General features: G+C 38.2%; 1 protein-coding gene across 8 annotated transcripts in view; it reads right to left on the reverse strand.

The window, feature by feature from the left end:
• NTNG1 (netrin G1) overlaps positions 1-22,075 on the reverse strand; it is a 282,002-nt gene that overhangs the window by 201,528 nt on the left and 58,399 nt on the right. For 4 of the 8 annotated variants that reach the window (XM_048860784.2, XM_048860783.2, XM_075131586.1 and 1 more), the window contains exons 1-2: positions 11,744-12,741; positions 4,291-5,004 (exon numbers count right to left, since the gene is read on the reverse strand). In XM_048860784.2, coding sequence (XP_048716741.1) covers positions 4,291-4,536 — 246 coding nt within the window. In that variant the 5' untranslated portion in view covers positions 4,537-5,004; positions 11,744-12,741. Of the gene's footprint in view, positions 1-4,290; positions 5,005-11,743; positions 12,742-22,075 lie in introns of those variants that run through there. The other 4 variants (XM_048860789.2, XM_048860788.2, XM_048860787.2 and 1 more) reach the window with 3 other exon arrangements.

Consider the following 22,075-nt stretch of genomic DNA (forward strand, 5'->3'; position numbering starts at 1 on the left):
GGCTACACTCAAACATCTGACTGCAGTGTAGACATACCCTATGTTTGGAACCAACCATGCTCATAAGCAGTTACAAAGATGATTGAAAGCTTGTTTATGGACAGAGCCAAACTCTAGTTATAGAAACTAGCTCCCTATAGGTATTTAAGACAATCTGAGTAAGAATTATGTTGCTCGTCCAATTAAGTCTACCAAAGAAAATCTACATGTCTACCGTTCTCTCTCTAGTAAACTTGTTACATTACACAGTTGTTTCCAGGTGGTAAGAGCACAAACTTAATTTTCTGCTAATTTTTTCTTATTGCTTCTGAATGTCTACATGGGGACACTACAATTCCTTGTCTTGCTCAGATCTACAGTTATTGTGGTAACCATCTACTGACACTGAAGGGAGTTGTTAGCTACATTCTAATATTCAAAGTTAATTTGACATACTGAAGAAAAACAAAAAAAATAGGCATAAACAAACAACATTAAAACACGCTGTCCAGTACATGTTTATGCACTTGGCACATTGTTGCAGCGGCTGCATTGCAAACATTGCAGGAGAGTGCAAACACTGCAAGGGTAGGTTTGATTCAGAAAACTCTGTTTCCACTGAAAGAGTTTAACAAATTGAAAATTCCATTGGCACATTTCTGCTTAGCTTAGGTTTTGTAAAAACTTGTTTCTAAAAACTTGTTTTTACAAAATGTAAATTTGGAACTAAATTCAATTCGACAGGTTCCTGTCAATAATCCACAAGTGAGCCTTGAAATGGGTTAATAAATGAAATAAATAAATCTGATTTCCCCATAACCCGAGTCTTAGATTTTGATTTATGACGGTATTTTTTTCTGCTGCCTTTAGATTGCACAGGAAACAAGCATCCTGCAGGTTCCACCAAGCCATCTTTTGTTTCTACTGTCATTACATACATTTACTTTTTTTTCTTTTATAAGACTAAAGTGGCACTCCCATATTGGGAGCTGAGAGAGAGGCACACTACCACCTGGAGTTCCTTTGCATGTGTAGGAGTGCCATTGTTGTGTCATCCCTGATGAGGCTACAATGTGTAGTCCCTGTACTGGCTGGCCAACTCAAGACGTGGCTGTTGGACAAGTGTAAGGTCACGTTCTTCTCACCCAATCCAAAGTGGCTAGCCACTCTATTCGGACACAGTCCTCATGCTCAAGTGAATGCAAGAAGAGATATTGTGATTGGTCTCCACATGGAGGTGAAAGATGGGACAGGGGTTGGCAAAGGCTCCCTACAATTGCATGGTGCACATAGTGTATTTCCTGATCTTATTATACTATATAATAAAATATTTCTTAAAATAATAGGAAATTCCAAGGCAAAAAACTTTGTTATCTGAACTTAAAGTACCCTTACAAACACTGCTAACTTTAATTACTGTAAATTAAACCTAAGCATTAAAAAGGTATGAAAAATAGATGGATTAATTCAGGTAATGTAGGTAAAGACTGCAATATCTTTCACATTTATATAGTCTCTTCAAAGGTACATGTATGAAGATTCACATTAAGCAATCCACTACAGCCTCAACTTTAGCCAAATAAACCCATACAATCTCATGCTTATTAACATAATAGCACAGATGTAACAGAGTAGAATTTGTACCTTAATATTTACAATCAGGAAAAAGAAAAAAGAAAAAAGAAAAAAGCCTTTTCACAATAACACATCTGCTAGGAATTCTGCTAGGTAGAATTATACTTAATAATGCTTCTATACCACTGCACTAAATTGTTATACTAGTTATGCTGCATACATAAGAGTGTTTCCCAAAGAAAATCCATTTTCATTGCATATTTTGACTTATAAGTTACTTAGAAGAATGATATCCCTTCTTTTAATTATTTCAGTAAACATAATAATGGCATTGCTAACTACACCACAAAGTACTTTATTTTCCCAATTTTTTAGTAATATGAGCCTACTTGTAATTAAAGGCATGCTGCATTAATGGTGCTGAAAGTCTCAGAGGGAAACATTTAATGTCCACCTCATAATATTATGCCAGAATTACATGCACAGAAGACTTTTTAATAATCTTTGTTTCTTAATTTAGTTTTGATTGACTATGAAATCCAGAGGAGTACTCTAGGGCTCGAATTTCTACTGTCATCAGCACTTCTGCTCCATAAATTGTACAAACGCAGATGACTTCTTCCGTCTGTAGGCTTCTTTTCAAAGCTTCTGTTTAACCTATCCAGAAAATTAGCTGCAGGCTGCAGATAATTGCAGATAATTTTACCATTTTTAAGCCACTGGGGTGTTGCATTGGGCTGTGACAGCCAAATTTGTCTAGACACAAAGAGCAAATCATATTTTTATGTTGTCACTTCAGCTTTATATGCATGTTCATAACAATCTCAGCTCTGTATGCAAACTACAGCAGCAGCCACTAGGGGTTTCCTAGGTAAGTATCTGAGAGGGGTTTCTTTTCGAACCAGGGATTAGTAATGGAATTAAAAGTTATATTAATAAGGGTTAGATTCGAGCACATCAATCACCTCTCAGGAAGGGGTGGTATGTAGCTGTGCTGCTCAAGCTGATAGCTGAGTAGGAAGAGAGAAGGAAATATTACACTGGCAAATTATGTCTATTAAAATTAAAATGGGGTCTGTTTGAAGCAGTGTTAGTGAGGATAGATTAGTGAGCAGAGTGCAAGTGGTGCAATCACAAGGTACAAAACCAATGTAATTGCTTCATGTATGATATCAGCGCAGCGTATGTGGTGAGTGTTTGTGTCCATGCATACAACATCCCAAATGTGCGTGTGCTTCCACCTGAACACTTTCAAGAGTACTGGGGGTTGAAACGGATGCCATAAGCCATTCAAAAGTTAATTTTCCCAGAACAGACCGGTTTGTCACAGAGTAATAGTGATCTCCATACAGATAATATACAGGCAAACAAATATATTTAGTAGGTTATATCAATTTACAGTAAACTTATTTATAAGAACTCCTTAATTTCCCAGAGCTAAATTATTAGCTAGAATTATACAAATTTCTATTGCTTTACTGATATCATCATAATAAAATGAACCATGAATAACACCGTATATATGATTTATACTTCAAAACTACATTTTCCTATCAAGGAATAATAGTTTTCAACAGAAATTAACATTCTACTGAAAGAAAATTTATTTTATATATAAATATAAGAAAAAAGTCCTCTACAAGCTGAAAATTTCTTCCAACATTAAGAATCTCCTAGGATCTGATCTGGCAAACCTTTATGCATACAGCTTTACTCAGGTGTAATGTTTTGACACATACATAGTGCCTAGTTCTTCACAGCTGGCACAACTATTTACTAAGTGCAACATTTTCACAATTGGCCTCTAATTTTAGGAAGACCAGATGCAGAAAGCCTGACTTAAGACCCTTGGGCATGATTTTTAGAAGTGCTGGGCACCCGCAAATCTAATTAAAGTCACAGGAAAATGCAGATTCTCAACACCTCTGAAAAATCAGACCCTAGCTAATGGTGTTTCTTTTAATGTTGCCCATAAATACAGCTGTGAATATTTATGGCTCATGATAATGAAGCATTAAGTAGCAATGCTTAGAGCTGTGCATACTTCCCTGAAAACACTGTCAATGCACCTTCCCCCACCTTAAACCTGCAATTGTTTAAGTATTCTAATTGTAGACTTCTACTGGGCAAGGATGCCTAATTACACCACATTATGATGGTTTCATGATGTGAACACACTAAAATCAAGCTACCAAACTCTTTTTCACAAATAACCCATGCAAACACACCCAGTTGAAAAGTTAGTGCACTAGAAGCTTGATACTGCTTTCATTTAAGTCCACTGTAAGCATTGCCATTGATTTCAAGTGAAACAGCACTGGGTTCTAACTAAATGAACCACTTATCCTACAGCTTAATGTGTTTTAATGAAGATTGCCTATTTCTTCTTGCTTTGTTTCTCAGAAGCCTTTCACATTTACGAACTCATAATATTATGACAGGTTTCAGAGTAACAGCCGTGTTAGTCTGTATTCGCAAAAAGAAAAGGAGTACTTGTGGCACCTTAGAGACTAACCAATTTATTTGAGCATGGAGTGAGCTGTAGCTCACGAAAGCTCATGCTCAAATAAATTGGTTAGTCTCTAAGGTGCCACAAGTACTCCTTTTCTTTTTTCATAATATTATGTGGCTTTGCCTGGATCTTTACTGAATTGGGGATTTCCACTTTGCATCTGCCTATTACAGAAACACATCCTGAAACTATATAGTAAAGGAGCATTGAAAAGTTTGCCTTACCATTGCACAGAAGGTCTCGGGAGGATCTCCACATGTTATATCAGGGGGATCCAGGGTCACTTTCACATATTTGATCATGTCTCTGGATTCTGGCTGACAGGCCATGTAATCCCAAATTTTGCCTTCTTCAGTGTAAATCTGAGTCTTACACACGTCATAATGTCCCCACACTGAAGGATAATGCTGCATCACTGAAGATACAGTAACCCAAAGGGCATGAAGTGACAGGAATCTTGACAAATACATCTCTAAATCCTTTGAAATTGCCTTGATAATTATAACCAGTATTGATTTAAGGACAGTCTATAGATTATAAATATATGTACACGTATATTTATGTATGTATCTTATAAAGAGGTTGCACAACTGAACGTGAAACGTTAGAATATGGTACTTGCTTTACTAAGTTGAAGACTTTGGTAGAAGCCTAACATATTCAAAACAGCAGCTTTTCACCGAAATCTGAAGCTTGTCCTTGGTCTTATAATGTGTCTATCAGGGCTTTTTGTAAAAGATGTCTGAGAGCAGATAATAATTTAGCAAAGTTGTAGGTCTTCACTTGTACTGTCGATAACCCCGAGTGATCCTCCGTGTTCAAAGCTCACAAGAGATACCCAGACGCACTGATAAATCAGCATCTGAAGCAAAAGGATGAGTGTCTACAGCCTGGTGTCTGTTTCCCATCAATCATTCTTTTCTTCTGGCACCAACACCCTTTTAGAAACAATAAGAGTAAGAGTTATTGTCCAAGAATCAATGCATTATAAAATATATGATATGTTGACATTTTGGAGGTCTGATGCAATATAAAGCAAATTGATGTAATATAGATAACCTTTACAGTGTGTGCTTTGCTAGAATGAACAAACTACCAAAATCATTCACAGTGAAAAGTATTTCAACTTGAAGGATTTAACTCTTCTTTAACAAAGACAGATTTATAACATTTCAGGTGAGCTACAGGTTTTTGCTTTAAAAATGACATTTCCATCTTGGCAAAACCTAAAAGGCAAACAACAGAACTTAAACATTTCTCATATTTTATAACCAATGAGGTGGGGGAAACCTAAACCACCAAGGAGATCAGCAAAGCGGATCTTTTATTACAGTGACAAAGATGACAACTACCGTTGTGTGCTTTTTATCTCTTGGAACGAGGACCTCAGAGAGCTCAAAATGCCCCATATGCTTCTATGCTTTTGTTAGCTTAATAAGAGAGTTATTAGGAGCACACATTTGTCTGTTTGGATTTTCTCATTAGTACTGGAAAAGCTTTGCTCCTTTTTTTAAAATTGCAGTTAATGATAAAGATAACAACTGGCTCACCTGTAGCTTATTATATTAACAATTTCCCTTTTCAACATTGGTCCCATGTTTTCTTAATTATTTTAACATATCTACCTCTTGTTTATTTCTGTAACAGAAATACCCTCCAAACAGTTCTGTATGTTGTTGTAAGATGTAAAATACCAGGACATAAGATCATAAACCCTAAAAACAACATGATACAAATTCAAAAGTCATTTATATAGGTCAATGTAGTTTTCTCTAATTTTGCAGTCAATCCTGTTTCAATTGAAGATATTGGAAGTTTGGCCACTGACTGCAATAGGAATAGGATTAGCCCCTTTGTGAAAAGAAGGATGCATTTAACTACTACTGTACTTTTCAACTCTTTAGCTGACTCTTACAATCTAAACAACCTCTTAAATTTCATGTTTACAGACAACTATAAATCATAATGTTGCTTAACTTAATTAATGTCTGTAGTCTAATATTCTAGTTAGTATGATGAATCTTCCTATGCCATAAAAATATGAAAGGTTCCATCACATACACCTTGTTTTAGAATACACATTTTCAAGAAAGAGCAAAAGTTGTCTTCAAAGCAATTTCACAAACGGGTTCACTATATTTAAACACTTCACCATCTTAAACTGAAATAAGCCACACACACTATGAAATGCCAACAGATGGCTGAAGTGTGTTTCCATAGCAAAGTAATTTACAATAATTGCCTTATGCACGCAAGTGCAATTTTTCATTATATTCATTTCATAAAATGTTATCACAGAGCAGTGATTTGTGATGTATTCTATTGGAAAGTGTGTTGAATATCTGAATTTTTATGTAACAATAATTAGCTATTTGCCTAAATACATGTAAACTTCAAGTCTGAATTTGCTACAAAACCAGAAACTTCAGATACTTTACAAAAATTAAATACATTTTAACTCAGATCATTAACCATTACCACGGCTTTTTTAACAACCGTCCATTATTCCTGTTTTCATTGGCAATACTTAACTTGTTATTTTGGAATTAATTACAGAAAAAAACCACAGCTCAAATACAAAGGTCAACATCTATAAGTAAGGAATTGACCTGAAAAAAACGTTCTCTGTTTCTAAATAAAAACTTACAAAGTGTCTTAAATGATCATGACAAATCAGTGCATATTCAGCACTGAAGGATGAGAAAAACTATTTTGAGCTTGGGCAAAGCTGGTATAACTAGTGAGTGAATGTTATGTTACTGTATAGAAATAACAATTTACTATGTTTAAACAGCCTTACAATTTAGCCTTTTTCATTTAGTCAGAAATATACTCTTTTTTTAATGCTTTCTTTGGTAGTTTTTCTTTTCCTCTATAACCTGCTATCACTGTCAATCTACAAATAAGTGGGACTAGATAGGGCTGTAAACAGATGTATTAACTGGAATTGAGAATATAGCTATTGAGAATGAAGGTGAAGATAGCCGTTATCTCAACACCCACTGTGCTACAATGCTCACCATATAACCAATTCTCATTAAAGAAAGTCAGCCTCATAATGATGGTCATTACACAGAATTATAGACTATAACATTGATCAAATTTAGCGCACTGACAAGGAAAAAGTGCAGAGGAGTGCAACATATGTTAGAATTGGGAAGATATATGACTGAGTGACGGACATTCCTGACAAGAAGCGGCCAATTACAGCTTAAATTTCTGGCACATAACCAGTTGTGATTAATAGTCTTCCATTATATTACAGATATATTATTAATGTATTAAAAATGTCAGGCTTTGGCAAGAACTAATATGGCATGGTTCACTTACTCTGCAGTATCTTCTTTTAATGAGCTCCCATTGACATAGAGAAAGATATTGACCAAAGCACATTAAATATCATATGCTATGGGTCACTGAGGCTTTTATAATAGAGCTACACGGTTTGTCTTTATTATATTTATGCCTGCAGAGTCATTCATTATGTGCATTCTAGTTCCTGGTTGTCTATTCCCAAACATATCTAATTTTTAAAAAAATTATCTTGCAAAAATTATTTTAAAATTACATTTCCGAACTTTAAAACAATACCAGTTGTAGCTCTAAACCACACGGCAAACTGTGGGTAATATAAACCAAATTTGTTTTCGTGAATACACTTACACTTGACCCTATGGAGTAAAATGCACCAAACACAATAACTGACGCATTTCTTGTGCCCAAATCCTCTGTACTCTGTAGTTCTCTCTTCAGCAACTGACCACGCATTCTGCTGTGTTAAACTGAAACAATCCATAAGGTCTGACATACAGAGACTGACATCTTCACTGACTGAAGGAAAGGCGACTACAAACTACTGGAAAAATTGATTATGCTAGCTGTATTCAGTAAAATGGTGGCACATGGTATACTGGAGCTAATCTTTCTTGGCAATAACTGTATTAATTGTAGAATATTTAGGCCCTTGAATTTTCACATGTGCCTTAACTCCTGCCATCTGAAAAACAGCAGGCATTCCCTGGGCAACTGTGGAACAACAATGCTTAAGTCCCTAATGTCTCTGCTTTCTTCCAAACCATTCCTCTGTATGTAAAGAAGTGGATATATACCACATATAATAAATACATGTATACCTCTGTATCAGCAATTCTACATGAAGAGCATTAGTTGACCAAGACTAAAATTGTCTGTAAAAGTGGCCTTACACACATGAATTTGTTTCCAGGTGGCTACATTTGAATCAGTTCAGCCTCACACAGCATTTTAATTATGTAGTCTGCTCAGTTACCCTCCCCACCCCGCTCCCCACCTCAACTCCAGCCAAAAAGTATATTCCAGCAATAATTAATTACGGTAAAAGAAGCTGTCAATTCTTATTAGGATATGGTAGTAAACACAGCTCCTTGTAACTGTTTTGGTCACTGTGAATATTTCCCTCCTCCCACACACACTATGATAATTTTCTCATTATAAAAATTGTCACTAGCAGCTTAGCATTCACAGTGTTACAGAAGTCTCTTGTTGAGAACTTGCTGTACTTACATTATAGATTTTTTCCAAAAACTCAGTTATGCAGTGGATTTCATAAAATGGCAACTAGTGATCATTTCTTGTACAGACCATGAATTTGATAAACATACACATTTTTGCAGCACATGAATTAGAAAGAAAGGTGAATAATCAGTTATCTGATAACATATTCCAGTATCTGCTGGTGTAAGAAATAACATTTAGATGTATAAAAAAAAACTTAGTCAATGGCAGATGTGTATAATAGTAGGAATATATAAAATATTTTAAAGTGAAATCTATTGTAATTTTGCATCTACAATCAGAGTACATTAATATTTCCTAAAAAATACAAGTAAAGGTGATTTTTGGCTGCTTTGGTTATAATTTCTAAATTACTTTTTTCAAGATGAATAAAATATGGTGTATACCACAAGATACAACTGGTAACTGATATATATTTTCACTGTTACCACTTATGAAACTTGGCATACAGTGATATACTGACATACTGTGATATATTAAATCTGAGCATTTCATAAATGCAGTTATTCATCCATGCAAATTAAATATGTTCATGTGTTTAATTATATTACATCCTATCTTTGATTAAATGTAGTACCTTCTAAAAAATTCTTAGGATATTTCAAAATCAGTACTAATACTAGAAGAACTTCACATTCTTTTTCTATTAAATAGTTAAATAAATTTGATGAAAATGGAAAGATTTTCTTCTCTCTTTTAGGAGAAAGGAGTAATAAGACTTCTGAGATCTATTAACAGAAGACAACAGAATATGAAGTTCTACAAATAAAACTAGGGATTCTGAAATACCCTACAAAATTTTAGGTTGCCCAAAATCTTTCTTTGTCCTGTAAAATAGCACATGAACATTACCACTTACACTGTATCACCAACATTCAGCATGGAATGAAAATACTTCAGAAACTTTCATTTAAAAGGCTTCATTTTTAACTGCTGTAAGTTTTTAATATAAAACCTTTGTAATTTTGTAACCGTCTCTTATTGGTTAAGTCAACTTTGAGCACAAATTGCATTGTTTTGCAATTTTTATGCACTTAAGATGATCAAAATGGTTTACAGAAATAAGATTCCTAACAGAAAAAGTAACAGGCTCTTGTCAAAAACTACTCACAGATCATCTATTGTGTAGTGATAGTAAAGTCTTCAGATTGTGGCGTGAACTCAATATAATTTTCTGAAGCTGCTAAAATTATATTAAGGACTTAACACTGGAAAAAACAAAATAAAACTAAAAGGACCCGGATTTTGTTTTGTGCTGTTGCCAAATTCTGTACCTCTAATCAGAAAGTTGGTTCCACTCCTTAGCAATGCCACCGTGGTGCATGGCAGATGACAAGGAACAGGAAAGATCAGGCTACTGCCATTAATTGGTGAAAAATGTCAGGGAAACATCCTTTAAAGCACCAACAGTCATCTTTGATTTTTTTCCATGTAGACTAAAAAAATGTGAAGTCTTACCTAGGCCACAGTGTCTAAACGTTGGGCTGCATTATGCTTGAGGCAAAACTGTAAATTGCTCCCTCTTTAAAAGCATCTGTACCAATTATTTAATTCACTTCCTCTTTTCACATCTTTGCAAAAATTAGGCTGAATCTTAGTGCACAAAATATTGAAAAGCCTAATGCACAGCAATATAAATGTGCTCATTAAAGCCAACAAACATACAAACTTTAGGAGAGAATACAGGACCATTCATTTTATTGGTCTCAGCTATTCAGCAGGTAGTAAATCATTTGGTTTTTGTCTGAATAATTTTTCATTTATTTTTTGAATGATTATGTAAACTGCTTGTAATTTCTGATAGGAAGCAGGGGATTATTCCTAGTTGAATAAGTGAACTGTTAGTTCCATGGGGATTTGGGTTATTCTACAAACCATCAATTCCACTCTTTTTTATTGGATTTCTGATAATATTTTTCTGCAGAAAAATCTTTATTCATAGACTGCAAACTGTTTGAAGCAAATGACCCCCTTTTGGCAGAATCCTTCTGAATTCACTTCAAAAACTCTTTCATTCCCTTCATTGCCAGTTTGTTGGCTCTTATTTAATACTCTTTTCATTTTAAAAAATAGGAAGTTATAACCAATCATTTCCACAGTTCTGTAAAATCCTGATGTGATTCAGGGTTTTGGGTTTTTTTTGCTTCCCTGTTGGAAGTTAATGCCCTTTATCTTTTTTTTTTAAGTGCACAGCTGATTTCCATGCCGGGAAACTCATGAGAACAGATTGCAGGTTTGTGAACCAAAATGTAATTCGATGTTAGAGGTAGGAGGGTAGCCCATTTGGAAAACAATCCACAGAGGAGTTTCAATGGCGTGACTATGTATCAGAAATAGATTAATCGACTTGTAGGTTGGGGGAAGGGGCGGGACCAATACCTGTGTCTATAGGTGCCCATTCAGGATGCAAAAACAAACAGAGTAATCGCCTGCTCTTTTAACGAAAATGCCTTTGAAATACGCGCTAGTAATTTTCCTCCCTGTGCAAAGCACAAGGGCAATGTGCTTGGAAACCCGACACAGAAATTTGCTCCCAAGCGAGGAGCTCACAGCAACAGCAGAGGGCGCAGTTTCTATTTGTATAGAAATTCCACCCCCTACCCTCCTGCTAAATCTCTTAATTGGCTACGTGGGGTCCAATAAAAGGCAATAGCTCTAGCTGATCCATGTAGATCTGTACCGACGGGGAGACCCATAGCGGTATTCAAACTAAACCCCCAGAGAGGCAGAATTACCACTGCATGCAATTCTCCCTACATACCCATCTCCCATCCGCTAGGAGCAAACCCAGGGACACATACCACTCCACCATCCCCCGGCCGGTACCAGCCCTCTGCCCAGCGCACCGCGCGGGGGGCGGGATTCCCACAGCCCAGCTTCCAAGACCCAGCGTGTGCAGCCACCGTGCCAGCACCCAGGGGCTGCGGGCAGCCAAGTTTTTCAAAGCCAAGTCCAGCTTGCCCAGCCCCAACTCTTCCCCCTAGCCAGCCACGCCAAACGCTCCCGAGGGGCTGGGCAGAGTTCCTCTCCCGCCCGCAGCCATGGCTCCTGCCCGCCGGTTTCACCGGGCTGGCAGGCAGCAGCGGTTCGCTAGCGAGGCAGGGAAGAAGGAGCCGTACTCACCATGTGGAGCAATCCCTCTCGTTAGAGCGGGGAGGAGAGCGGACACCGCGCTGCCTGGGACCTTCCCAGCCTCATCCCTCTCCGGCAGCGGGAGCATGGGAGCCAGGGGCGCACGGGTGGGAGGCTGCTCCGCCCGCTGTGCCCCGTCCCCCGGCCGTGGGGAACCTGGCAGGCGTGTGCCGCACGCCCAACAAAAGTTCCTGGTGACGCCGAAGAGTTCAAGGGCTGGAGAAGAGCAGCGCCCGCCAGCCGGCAGGTCGGAGCCCCCTTCTCAGCCCCTGCCCCGGGACCTGTAGACTGCCCTGGAGCTGCCCCGCGGAGCTCGCTCCGGTGCGAAGGGGGAGGAACTCCTCCGGCTCCACTGCAAAGCTCGGCGACCGGCAGATCAGAGAAGGGGAGCCAAGACCGACGCTCCCCCTGGAACAAGTCAGCAGCAGCCGCTCAGGGTTGCCTGCCAGCCCCGCTGCACCGCCGGGTCTCCCGTCTGCCCGAGCCACTTCTTTGCCTTAAACTTTTACTGGGGCTCCGGGAAGCTGCAGGACGTTCCCTGGTTCTCCGCGACAAGACGCGCTGCGAAGGCTGCGCTCCTGGCTGGCCCCAGCTTTCGTTTTATTTTAGATGAAGCCGTGGAAGGTACTTGGAGGGGACATAAATCACGACAATTAGCACTGGCGCCGAGAAGATCCTCTCCTACCAGTTTCGCCGAAGCTTCCTCCGCGCATTCCTCTGCTCAAGTCAGAAGTATCACTGCATACAGCGTTGATGGCAGGGAGATGAGACACATGGAAAGTCCATCCGATGAAATATACATGCCAGCGATTCTTCTGGATTGGAAATCTCCCGTGCCCCCCCCCCCTCAGCGCTCGTGCTGACCCTGCATTGCAAAAGGAGCTCTCAAACTTAAGGGCAGGACACTATTAAGGGGAATGAAACCTCAGAGAGGTGGCAGGGACGTTTCACTTAAAAGCAATCTTCTCCTGCAACTGCCAGCAAGTAGAGGGATTGCAAACCTTATACCACCTCCAGACCTGAGCGCGCCGAGCGGTCCTAAAGCCGTTTAGATCTCCATCTCTCTCTTGCATCTCCACACTTGCCACTTGCACAAGTCCCTTATTAACTCATGACACCGATTATCTCTCCTGCTGCATTCCCCCCTTGCACCTTCCTTTTTGTTCCTTTGAAAAAGCCTTTAAGGTCTTGGGCTTAAACGACACCAGAGCCTCAGCCTTCAATTAGAAATGGACTGAAGGGTCAGGGTACAAGTTGGATCTTGCCAATTTTTGGCCCAGCCTTCCAAATTCCACCCCTTAAATGAAGAACAAGCCTAGCTGTTCCAATTGCAACAAATACCCCAGACCCTGAGACATCCCACCTCAGTTGCATTGCCAAACTCTGGATCCATCAGGTGGGTCCTGCTGGATCCTGGCAGTTTTTAACCCCATCTACCTAAGTTTCATGCCTGAACAAAAAACATGTTTAGCTGTTATTAGTGCACCTTAAAAACACAGACCCTGAAGCTCACCAGTACAACAGTACCACAAAACTCAGGTTCAGCATCTGGATCCTGGCAAAATTTGGTCATAAAACAAGACATTGAAGGACCACAAAACATCCTGGTACAAGACAGACAGAAAAACTATAATTTGGCACCCATCACCTTTTACTGGGTCTGCATACTCTCCAGTTTTACCACCTACATTTAGGTCATTTGCAGCTTCTCCTAATCTATCAAAATAATCCAGCTCCCAACCCACACCCATCCCTACATCTGGCAACTGAATCTGGCTGAATCCAAGAGCCAGATTGGAGGTCTGTTGCATATGGAACTCTCAAGAATTGGACTTTTTCTGACATAACAGGAGCAGCTAAACATTCTCTATTTGGGCAAGGACCCAGCAGGGCTTCAAGACTTTTTGTGAAGGAGTCAGGAAGAGCCCTACTGCAGCTAGAATGATTGCATTTTTCCTTATTTAAAGCATCGGCTGAAGGCAAACCTGAGGCTGCATAAAGTATAGTTTCAGAGTAACAGCCGTGTTAGTCTGTATTCGCAAAAAGGAAAGGAGTACTTGTGGCACCTTAGAGACTAACCAATTTATTTGAGCATAAGCTTTCGTGAGCTACAGCTCACGCTCAAATAAATTGGTTAGTCTCTAAGGTGCCACAAGTACTCTTTTTCTTTTAACGTATAGTTCTTTGTCAAAATCGCATGCAAGTTGTGATTGCGATAGGACAGCAGGTGAAATCCAGAAGTTTGGACTCATTTTCCCTTTGAGTTTTTATATTTGTTAGAACTAGAAGCTCAAACTAAATGTGACTGAAGACCCACAATCAAAAAGAAAATGTTTGCATAAACAACAGTGAAACAAAACTGCTGAGTTTCACACAGCTCCATTGTGAATAGTGCCTAACACAATGACCATATCTACTGAGACTGTGGAACTCATTGCCACAAGACATCAACACCAGAGTTTAGCAGGATTCAAAAGAAGATGAGACATTTATATATGGATAGCAAGAAAATACCCAGAGTTCTAACAAAAAATATGGGGGGAAAACCTAACCCCCCTAAAAGCTTTGGGCGTATAGAAATGTGCAAACTTTAGGGCTTAAACCAACTTCTAATTATGGGGGGATAGGATGAAACTTCCCTGCAGATAACTGCAGATAGGTTATCTCATAATTGCCCACAGTAGGGTTTCTTATACCTTGGTCTGAAGCCTTTGGTACTGGCTACTGTCAGACAGGATACAGTAGAACCTCAGAGTTATAAACACCAGAGTTACAAACTGACCAGTCAATTACACACCACGTTTGGAACTGGAAGTACACAATCAGACTGCAGCAGAGACAACAACAACAAAAAAGCAAATACACTACTGTTAACATAAACTACTAAAAATAAAGGGAAAGCAGAATTTTCCTTCTGCAGAGTCAAGTTTCAAAGCTATATTAAACCAATGTTCAGTTGTAAACTTTTGAAAGAACAACCATAATGTTCTGTTCAGAGTTACGAACATTCCAAAGCTACAACCTCCATTCCCGAGGTGTTCATAACTCTTAGGTTTTACTGTACTGAACTAATTAGACCACTGGCCTGACCTAGTATGATAGGTAGTCTAGTATGGTAGACCTTTTAGTAGGGTATTTATCCACGGCAATGACCTAACTGCAACAACACAAACCTTGAGTATAGAAGCACTATCCCAGTTTGCAAACCTTTCAGGGAAACTAGGCTGAGTTTGGAATTTGTAACAAAACCCTAATCAAGTTTTGCATGATTTCAGGCTGTGTTGTGGCCATTGCACACATCTCTAAATGTCATCCATTATGAATCTCCCATTAACTGAGCTATCCTGTGTCTTTGTCACGAAGGAAACTGTAAAGGCATTGTATTTGTGGTATTCCCCGTGTCCAGTTACCTACAACTCTCCCAGTGGAGCCAAGAGAGTTACTGTGCCTGAAAGTATTTAGGGACACTGGGAATTTTGTTGTCTGAAAAATAGCATTTTAGTCTATCAGTATTTGAAGCCCAAAGCTCCATGAAAGAATTAGACCTGGTGTGCCAGTGTGCCTGTCCTCCTTCACACTGGAGGAGGGATGATGCCCAACTGGCCCACTGCATGATGGCAACTGTTGCATACATTTTGGGCTTGATCCGCCCCTCCCCCACACTGTGCAACCTCAACATCCACAGAAATCAATGAGAATTGAGAGCACTCAGCACTTTATAGGAGGTGTGAGCAGCTTAGAGGGGCAAGCCCTTTGTTGGAAGAATGGCTCAGGTCCTAGGGTCCTTTGTGCAGTGCAACTTTCTACTCCACACCCTGCTTTGCACACGCTATTCCACTGCATTGAGCACACGCTGCTAACTCTCCAACTGGCAGCTGAAATAGACTTTTTTGAATGAAGTAGCAGACAGACTCCGTGCGAGAGAGCAGGAGGATGGTTGCTAACCCTCCCCCCCCACAACCACCCAGCTATAGTTGAGGCAAAGGGTGCAAATCTCCAAACAGGAGCAGATTTCCCCAAGGGCAGAGCTGGCCCGTCTGCTTTCTCATTGCTTTGTCCACAGTAGTTTAACCTCCAATACAGTCAATCGATCAGTGATGATTTGAATGTTGATCTGGACTTGCACCTTTACTACCTCCAGCTGCTTCATTTTTAACTCCCAGTGGAAGAGGAATGTTTGAAAAATTGCACTGGAGATACGTGAGCAAAATCAAGAGGTTACTGCATTCAGTAGGAAAGGCACAAACCCCTAAAACTGTTCAGTGAAACAGCAGAACAGACAACACTCAAAAAGACATTTACCACCCCACTGCCACCACAGGGGCAGGAGACGGAAAGAGATACCTCACCTCTGCCTGTGGAAACCTCCATCACATGGGTATGCTTTATAAAAAGTTTGCTCTGAGAAAGGATAGATGACAGAATGACAAATGCTGGAGGCCACAAGTGCCTTCTATGGAATAGTGCTCCCATCTTTGCTACCATTGCCAGAACTGACCAATGTTAACAATGCTGGGAAATTTTAGTGGAAAAGGCACAGAGTGATATTGAAAGCCTTCTAGCCAATGTGTAGCTTAATCTATCTGACCAGCTGGGAGTATGGTATTGCACTGATGCACAATACATAAAGAAGTATGCGAATCTGACATTTTACTCCTTCCTGTATTTTCATGCAGTTTGATAATGACTATTTCCCCTTAGAGGGGAAGGAGATCTTTCCCAATCTTGTTTCAGGGATGAGAGTTTCTGTGTGCAGGACATCTTGGGGTGAGATCTCTACACTGGGTACGTACAAACCCCAAGAAAGGCTGTCTAATAAACCTTATTTTTCATTCCAGTCCCATTGTTTCTCATTGGGACAGCATGGAACATTATTATTGATTTCTAGGGTTTGGATAGAAAATGAACTATTTCAGACCTATTGGAAGGAATGATTTTTATTCTTATGCAGTTCACTGGAGAATAAGGTCCAAGGAATTCCATAAATTAAACTTTTAGAGAAATGGAGAAATCAAGCTCAGTGTACAAAGGGTTAATATTAAGTATCAAATTTTTGATCCAAAAAGACACACAAAGATTTGGTTTCTACTCCCAGAATATCAATGAAAAAGTGTCTTATTCTAATAATAAACACTGGAACCCTGCAGTGTCCAGTTACAAACACATGACACTATGTACAAAGACTTGACAATTTTTCAGATTTTGCTTTAGCAGTTTATTTTCCAGTGAATGTTAACATTTTCTGTATGTATTGCAACAATTCATAAAATGCCACATGCCTATAATTGCAAAATCAAATCCCAAATATACATACATGTGTCTTCTAAAGTGGCATTCCTGTACTATACTTGACCTAAGCAAAGTGGTAGTATGTATTCTATTTTCTATCTGGGGTGGTTTGGTGTCTCATCTCACCACAGATAGAAAACAGAATACATGCGACCACTTTGTTTAACTCATGTGTAGTATAGGAATGCCACATTCAATGGGGAGGATGGATCAGTGTTCACATCACACTCCCCATCAGTACCCGACCAAAGCCGGGGAAGCTAATGATCCAACCAGCAGACCAGATTCTGTGATGAATCCTGGTGCCACCTGACGCAAGTTGCGCATATACTAAGAAGAAGGTGTCTCAACAAATATTCCATTAATCTGACTGTTTTTCTTTTAAAAGAGAGAATTCACTCTTCAATTCATCTTTAAAAAAAAAAACCCAAAAACAGTCAACCATCTTTTAAAAAAAAAAAAAAAGATCATGCTTGGAACACAATCTTTGTAACTAAAACCAGGATATAAATCGAGGGATTGTAGCCCATACTGTGCACCTGCATAGAGGAGTAAAGAGATATAAGACAATCCTTTGTCTACTGGGCCACGTATCTGCTAGGTGGGGAAGAAACAGCCTTCACAGAGGCTCACCTCATCTCCTGGACAGGTTGGTGGGAAGTGGACAAGTAGTGGCTCCATCCTTCCCATGCGCAGGCCCAACTGTACCAGGGATGAATGGTATTATGCTATATGCAGGGCTTATCCTTCCCTTCTCTGGAATTAGGGGCAATCAGGAAGCAGACAGACAATCTGCTTCCCAGTCTGCTGCTAGGTAAATGCAATTCTGTGCTGCCTCATATACGGAGCTTGTGCCAAACCACAGTCTACCTTATTATTTTGAAAGTGAAAAAAGTTCTTAGTTGATGAAACTTCGATCTTTCACCCAGGTGGCTTTCTTCTGAGTCTACATTTCTAATACTATTTATTGCTCTAGTTTAGTAATTATTTATATAATTATATACACGTACACACATTATTTTTAACCCTAATATGAAAGGCAACACAAGAATAAAGGAAAATAACCCTGCTAAAGATATCCAATGATTTAACTCCATTTCAACATGCTTGTGCATGATGGGACAGAAACACTCTATGGCCTCGTCTACACTAAAAATATTTTACTGGTCTAGTTCTTTGGGTATACCTATACCAGCAGAGCCCACCAATGTAGATGCAGCTTATGCTGACAGAAGGCATTTTTCTATTGGCGCAGTTGCACCACTTCCCCAAACTACATTGGCGATACTGATAGAAGCACTCATCTTGGCCTAATTTTTTTTTACTTTTAGCAAAAATGGTTCAGCCATTTCTTAGAACAAGGTTAGGGGAAAATACATTGTTTTCCCATGTTAAAAAATTCTTACAACTGTACGGTCAAGAAACTAGCACTTCCATGCTTTGGAGCATCCTTTGACATTTGGCCGGGTGTTTGCCCTAGCATCTGGGATGTACCTTTTCCTTACCAGCCGTGGCTGAACCATTGTTTAACCTCAGTTTCTGAAACAGAGCGGACTGCAGTTTTTTTCTGTCTACATCTGCAGCTAAACTATGCTCAGCCCCAGTTCAGCTGCACAAATCACTGAAATCTGTTGTTGCCAGTGGATCATCTTTCTAGTGTAGACCAAGCCTATGACTACTGAAAAACTAGTGAAATAGTGACATTACAAGAGACATGAAACCTGAACTACTGAAAGAGAAAGGGATTTTTAACTGTTAAAAAAAAATCAAGCAAAAACCAGTTTTAATTACTATCTATTTAACAGAAATGAATGTTTTGGATAAAGGATGTCTTTGTTAAAGATTCCACTTCCTTATCCCTTTCAATTAAGATATAAGTGCTAAGAAATGCTCTGAGAACCCCATACAGTTCCCCAACAAAACTAGGAAAGGCTTGACATTCCTAAGGTAAAACCCCACTAAAAACAAAACCTTTCCTGGCCTTCTTTATGCATCCTAAAAGCGCACAGGCCCAATTTTCCATGCTATATTTAAGCGATACACGTGGACGAAAACCTGTTAATTGAGAGAAAACATGGTTTGACAGCAAGGATGGTCTTGTGGTTAAGGCACTGGACTGATCATCAAGAGATCTTGATTCACCCATTGCTTACAGTCACAGGCATGCTGTCTGACCTTGGCCAAGTCACATGAGGGAAGATTGTGAAAGACCTTAAGTGCCTCTTTTGAAAATCTCCTCATTAGTCTCCTTGTGCCCCAATTCACCAGTTGCAAAATAGAGGGGACAATATTTCTGTTCTCTAATCTTGTGTGTCTTGTCTATTTAGCCACTAATTTTGCACTGAGCTTCACGCTATCAGACCTCTGTACCTGTGTGGCACCTCACTGAAGTTAATGGGGCTCCAAGAGCAGTGCAGTACAGATTTGGGACCTCACATTGTCATAGAGATTATCCACATTTTTCACACAAAAAGTTGTTGTTGTTGTTTTTTAAAATGGCCTTTTTAAAAAACAATTTTTTTGTGAATAATTGTCATCTTTAGTGAAATTCTGTTTTTGTGACATTTTCCATAGACTTTCCTATTCAACATTTTATCAACATAACCAAAATCTTTTTTTAACATTATTTAAATTTTTCATTTACTGAAAAAACAATTTTCAGAAAAAATGTGTTTTTCTAATCAAGTTTTCAATAATGATTTTGATAAAAATTCAACAACATATTGATAAATATTTTGACTAAAAGTATTGTGATTTTTTTCCCAAAAACCAGAAAATGGATCAGTTTTGAACCCTGCAAAAGAAAGTTTCAATCTTTTGAAATATTTTGTGAAATTGTTTTTCAACCAGCTCTAACTGCAAGTTTGTTAGGGTGCGGATTGTCTCTTATTATGTGTTTGTACACTGCCTAGTACAATGAGATTCTGATCTAAATTGGAGCATTTAAGTGCTACTGTAATATACATAATAAGTAATAGTAATTGAACAGGTCCCTCTGTCACCTGGTGTCTTTTGAGTGTAAATGGCATCCACAGCATCTTTCCTTATTCTAATTAGCACTTTTCAGTTAAAATGTCCTAAACTTACTTTATCATACTGATAGCTAGCTAAAAACCAAGAATTTAACTGCCAAGTCAAACTCAGTAATATTAGAATATAATAAGGTTTGCATTTCTCATTTCTTTTTAAGAATTCTTTAAAAACATTTATGTTATGTATGGAAAGAATTAAAAGCAGAAGTGGACCTAGTAATGTTAGGTATTTACACATGCACAGGACATGGACATAATTTGATAGTAACAGATCTTTATTTGAATCAGATCATACTTTTAACATAAAATTTAAAAAAACGTTTTTCGTTGTTCTATTTGTGATAAATTGTTTTTCTTTCATTAAAAAAAAACTCAGTGTCACCAGTGGGTTATAACACCGTGGTAGGGTAGGATAAGAACATCAGAAGAATCAGTGGAAGCCACTATTTGAAACAGTTTTACTCAATAAATAAATAAAATTTAGTAGTGGAGAGGCTGGATTAAGAAGAGAGGTTTTGTTAATTTCTGAGAGGGGTTATGGAATTGTATTAGACAGAAATACATAATACTCATTTAGCTTTTGTAGGTCTGCATAATATTTTGTCAATTAACCATTATTTTTGATTTGTGATATACCATTACAAACCAGTAAAGGGCAGCACTAACCAACTGTTTTAAGTCACTAAAAAAAAAAAAAAATGATTGTTTTCAAATTTTAAATAATGTATACATCTATAGTTTGACTGGATTTACAATTAATTTAGTGTCTTGCCATCTTAGTGCTGAATATCGATTTTAAGAGTCTTCCATAATCTTTAAACAGAAAAACTAAGGCTACAAATGAGCAGTTTAGTTATAATTAACTTTTGTTAAGGGCATTTCAGTTAGTGAGGAGTTGAAGCTCTCTTATTAAGACAGAGTGGTCACTTTAATTGCTTTATTAGATTATGCCAGAAAATCTACATAGTAAAACTGTACAATGGTTTAGATAGGACAAAAAGAAAAGGAGTACTTGTGGTACCTTAGAGACTAACAAATTTATTTGAGCATAAGCTTTCGTGAGCTACAGCTAACACAGCTGCTACTCTGAAACCCGTCATTAGATAGGACAGTAACTCATAATCTGAAACATCTGAAGACTAAATGTGTTTGAAATGTTGCTGGTAATCTTTATTTGCAAATAAACTGGTAAATTAGATTAGTGTAATTGTCTTTGAGTCTAACTTCAAATAGCTTTTTTTTTTTTTTTTTAGAAATAACATGACTTGTACGAACTAGACATTGCATATACTGTAGAATACACACGTGCACTCTCGAACATGAATTACATTGTAAGGAATTTTCATTAGTCCTTCCATATTTTATTCATGTTTGTAAATGATGTAATGAATTGGCATGAACTTTTTTAAAATGCTGTTTTCTTTACCCCGGTCTCTGAGAGGGAATAATGAATTAAATATACAGAATTGTGATAAGAAATATCTTTTGGAAGACAAAAAGTGGCTCTTCTTCCATGTAAATTTAATAAATTCTTTTAACACAGCATATAAGAAAAGAGGCCCTTGTTTCTAACACAAGGAGGGTTGTTTTGTTTTGTTTGTAATTTTAGGTTCTTCATAATTAGCTGTACCTATTTAATTGTAAAAATAATAAATATGTACCATTCTAAAAATAGAAGTCCTATTAGAGCCTTAAGTGCATATATGGGATAGTCCCCATATAAAAGACACATCAGATATTAGATTGATACTGTATTACACTTGGCAGGAAAAAAAGCCAAGAAGAAGTGATCAAGTCTATGGCTGCTATCTACTTTCAAACTGCTTTCAGTAATATTACATTGTAGCACAGTTTCTTTTACAACCAACAATATTTTATTCTATCACTGGAAAAAATGTTATTAGAGCTGAAGAACAAAAAGTTATTGTGGTTCTGTTCATGTATACTAAACACTCACACGCTTTCATTCTTACTTTCTCTTTTCATGTTGTCCTTTGTAGCT

This window comes from Caretta caretta, chromosome 8, assembly GCF_965140235.1.
Source record: "Caretta caretta isolate rCarCar2 chromosome 8, rCarCar1.hap1, whole genome shotgun sequence".
NCBI classification, from domain to species: domain Eukaryota; kingdom Metazoa; phylum Chordata; order Testudines; family Cheloniidae; genus Caretta; species Caretta caretta.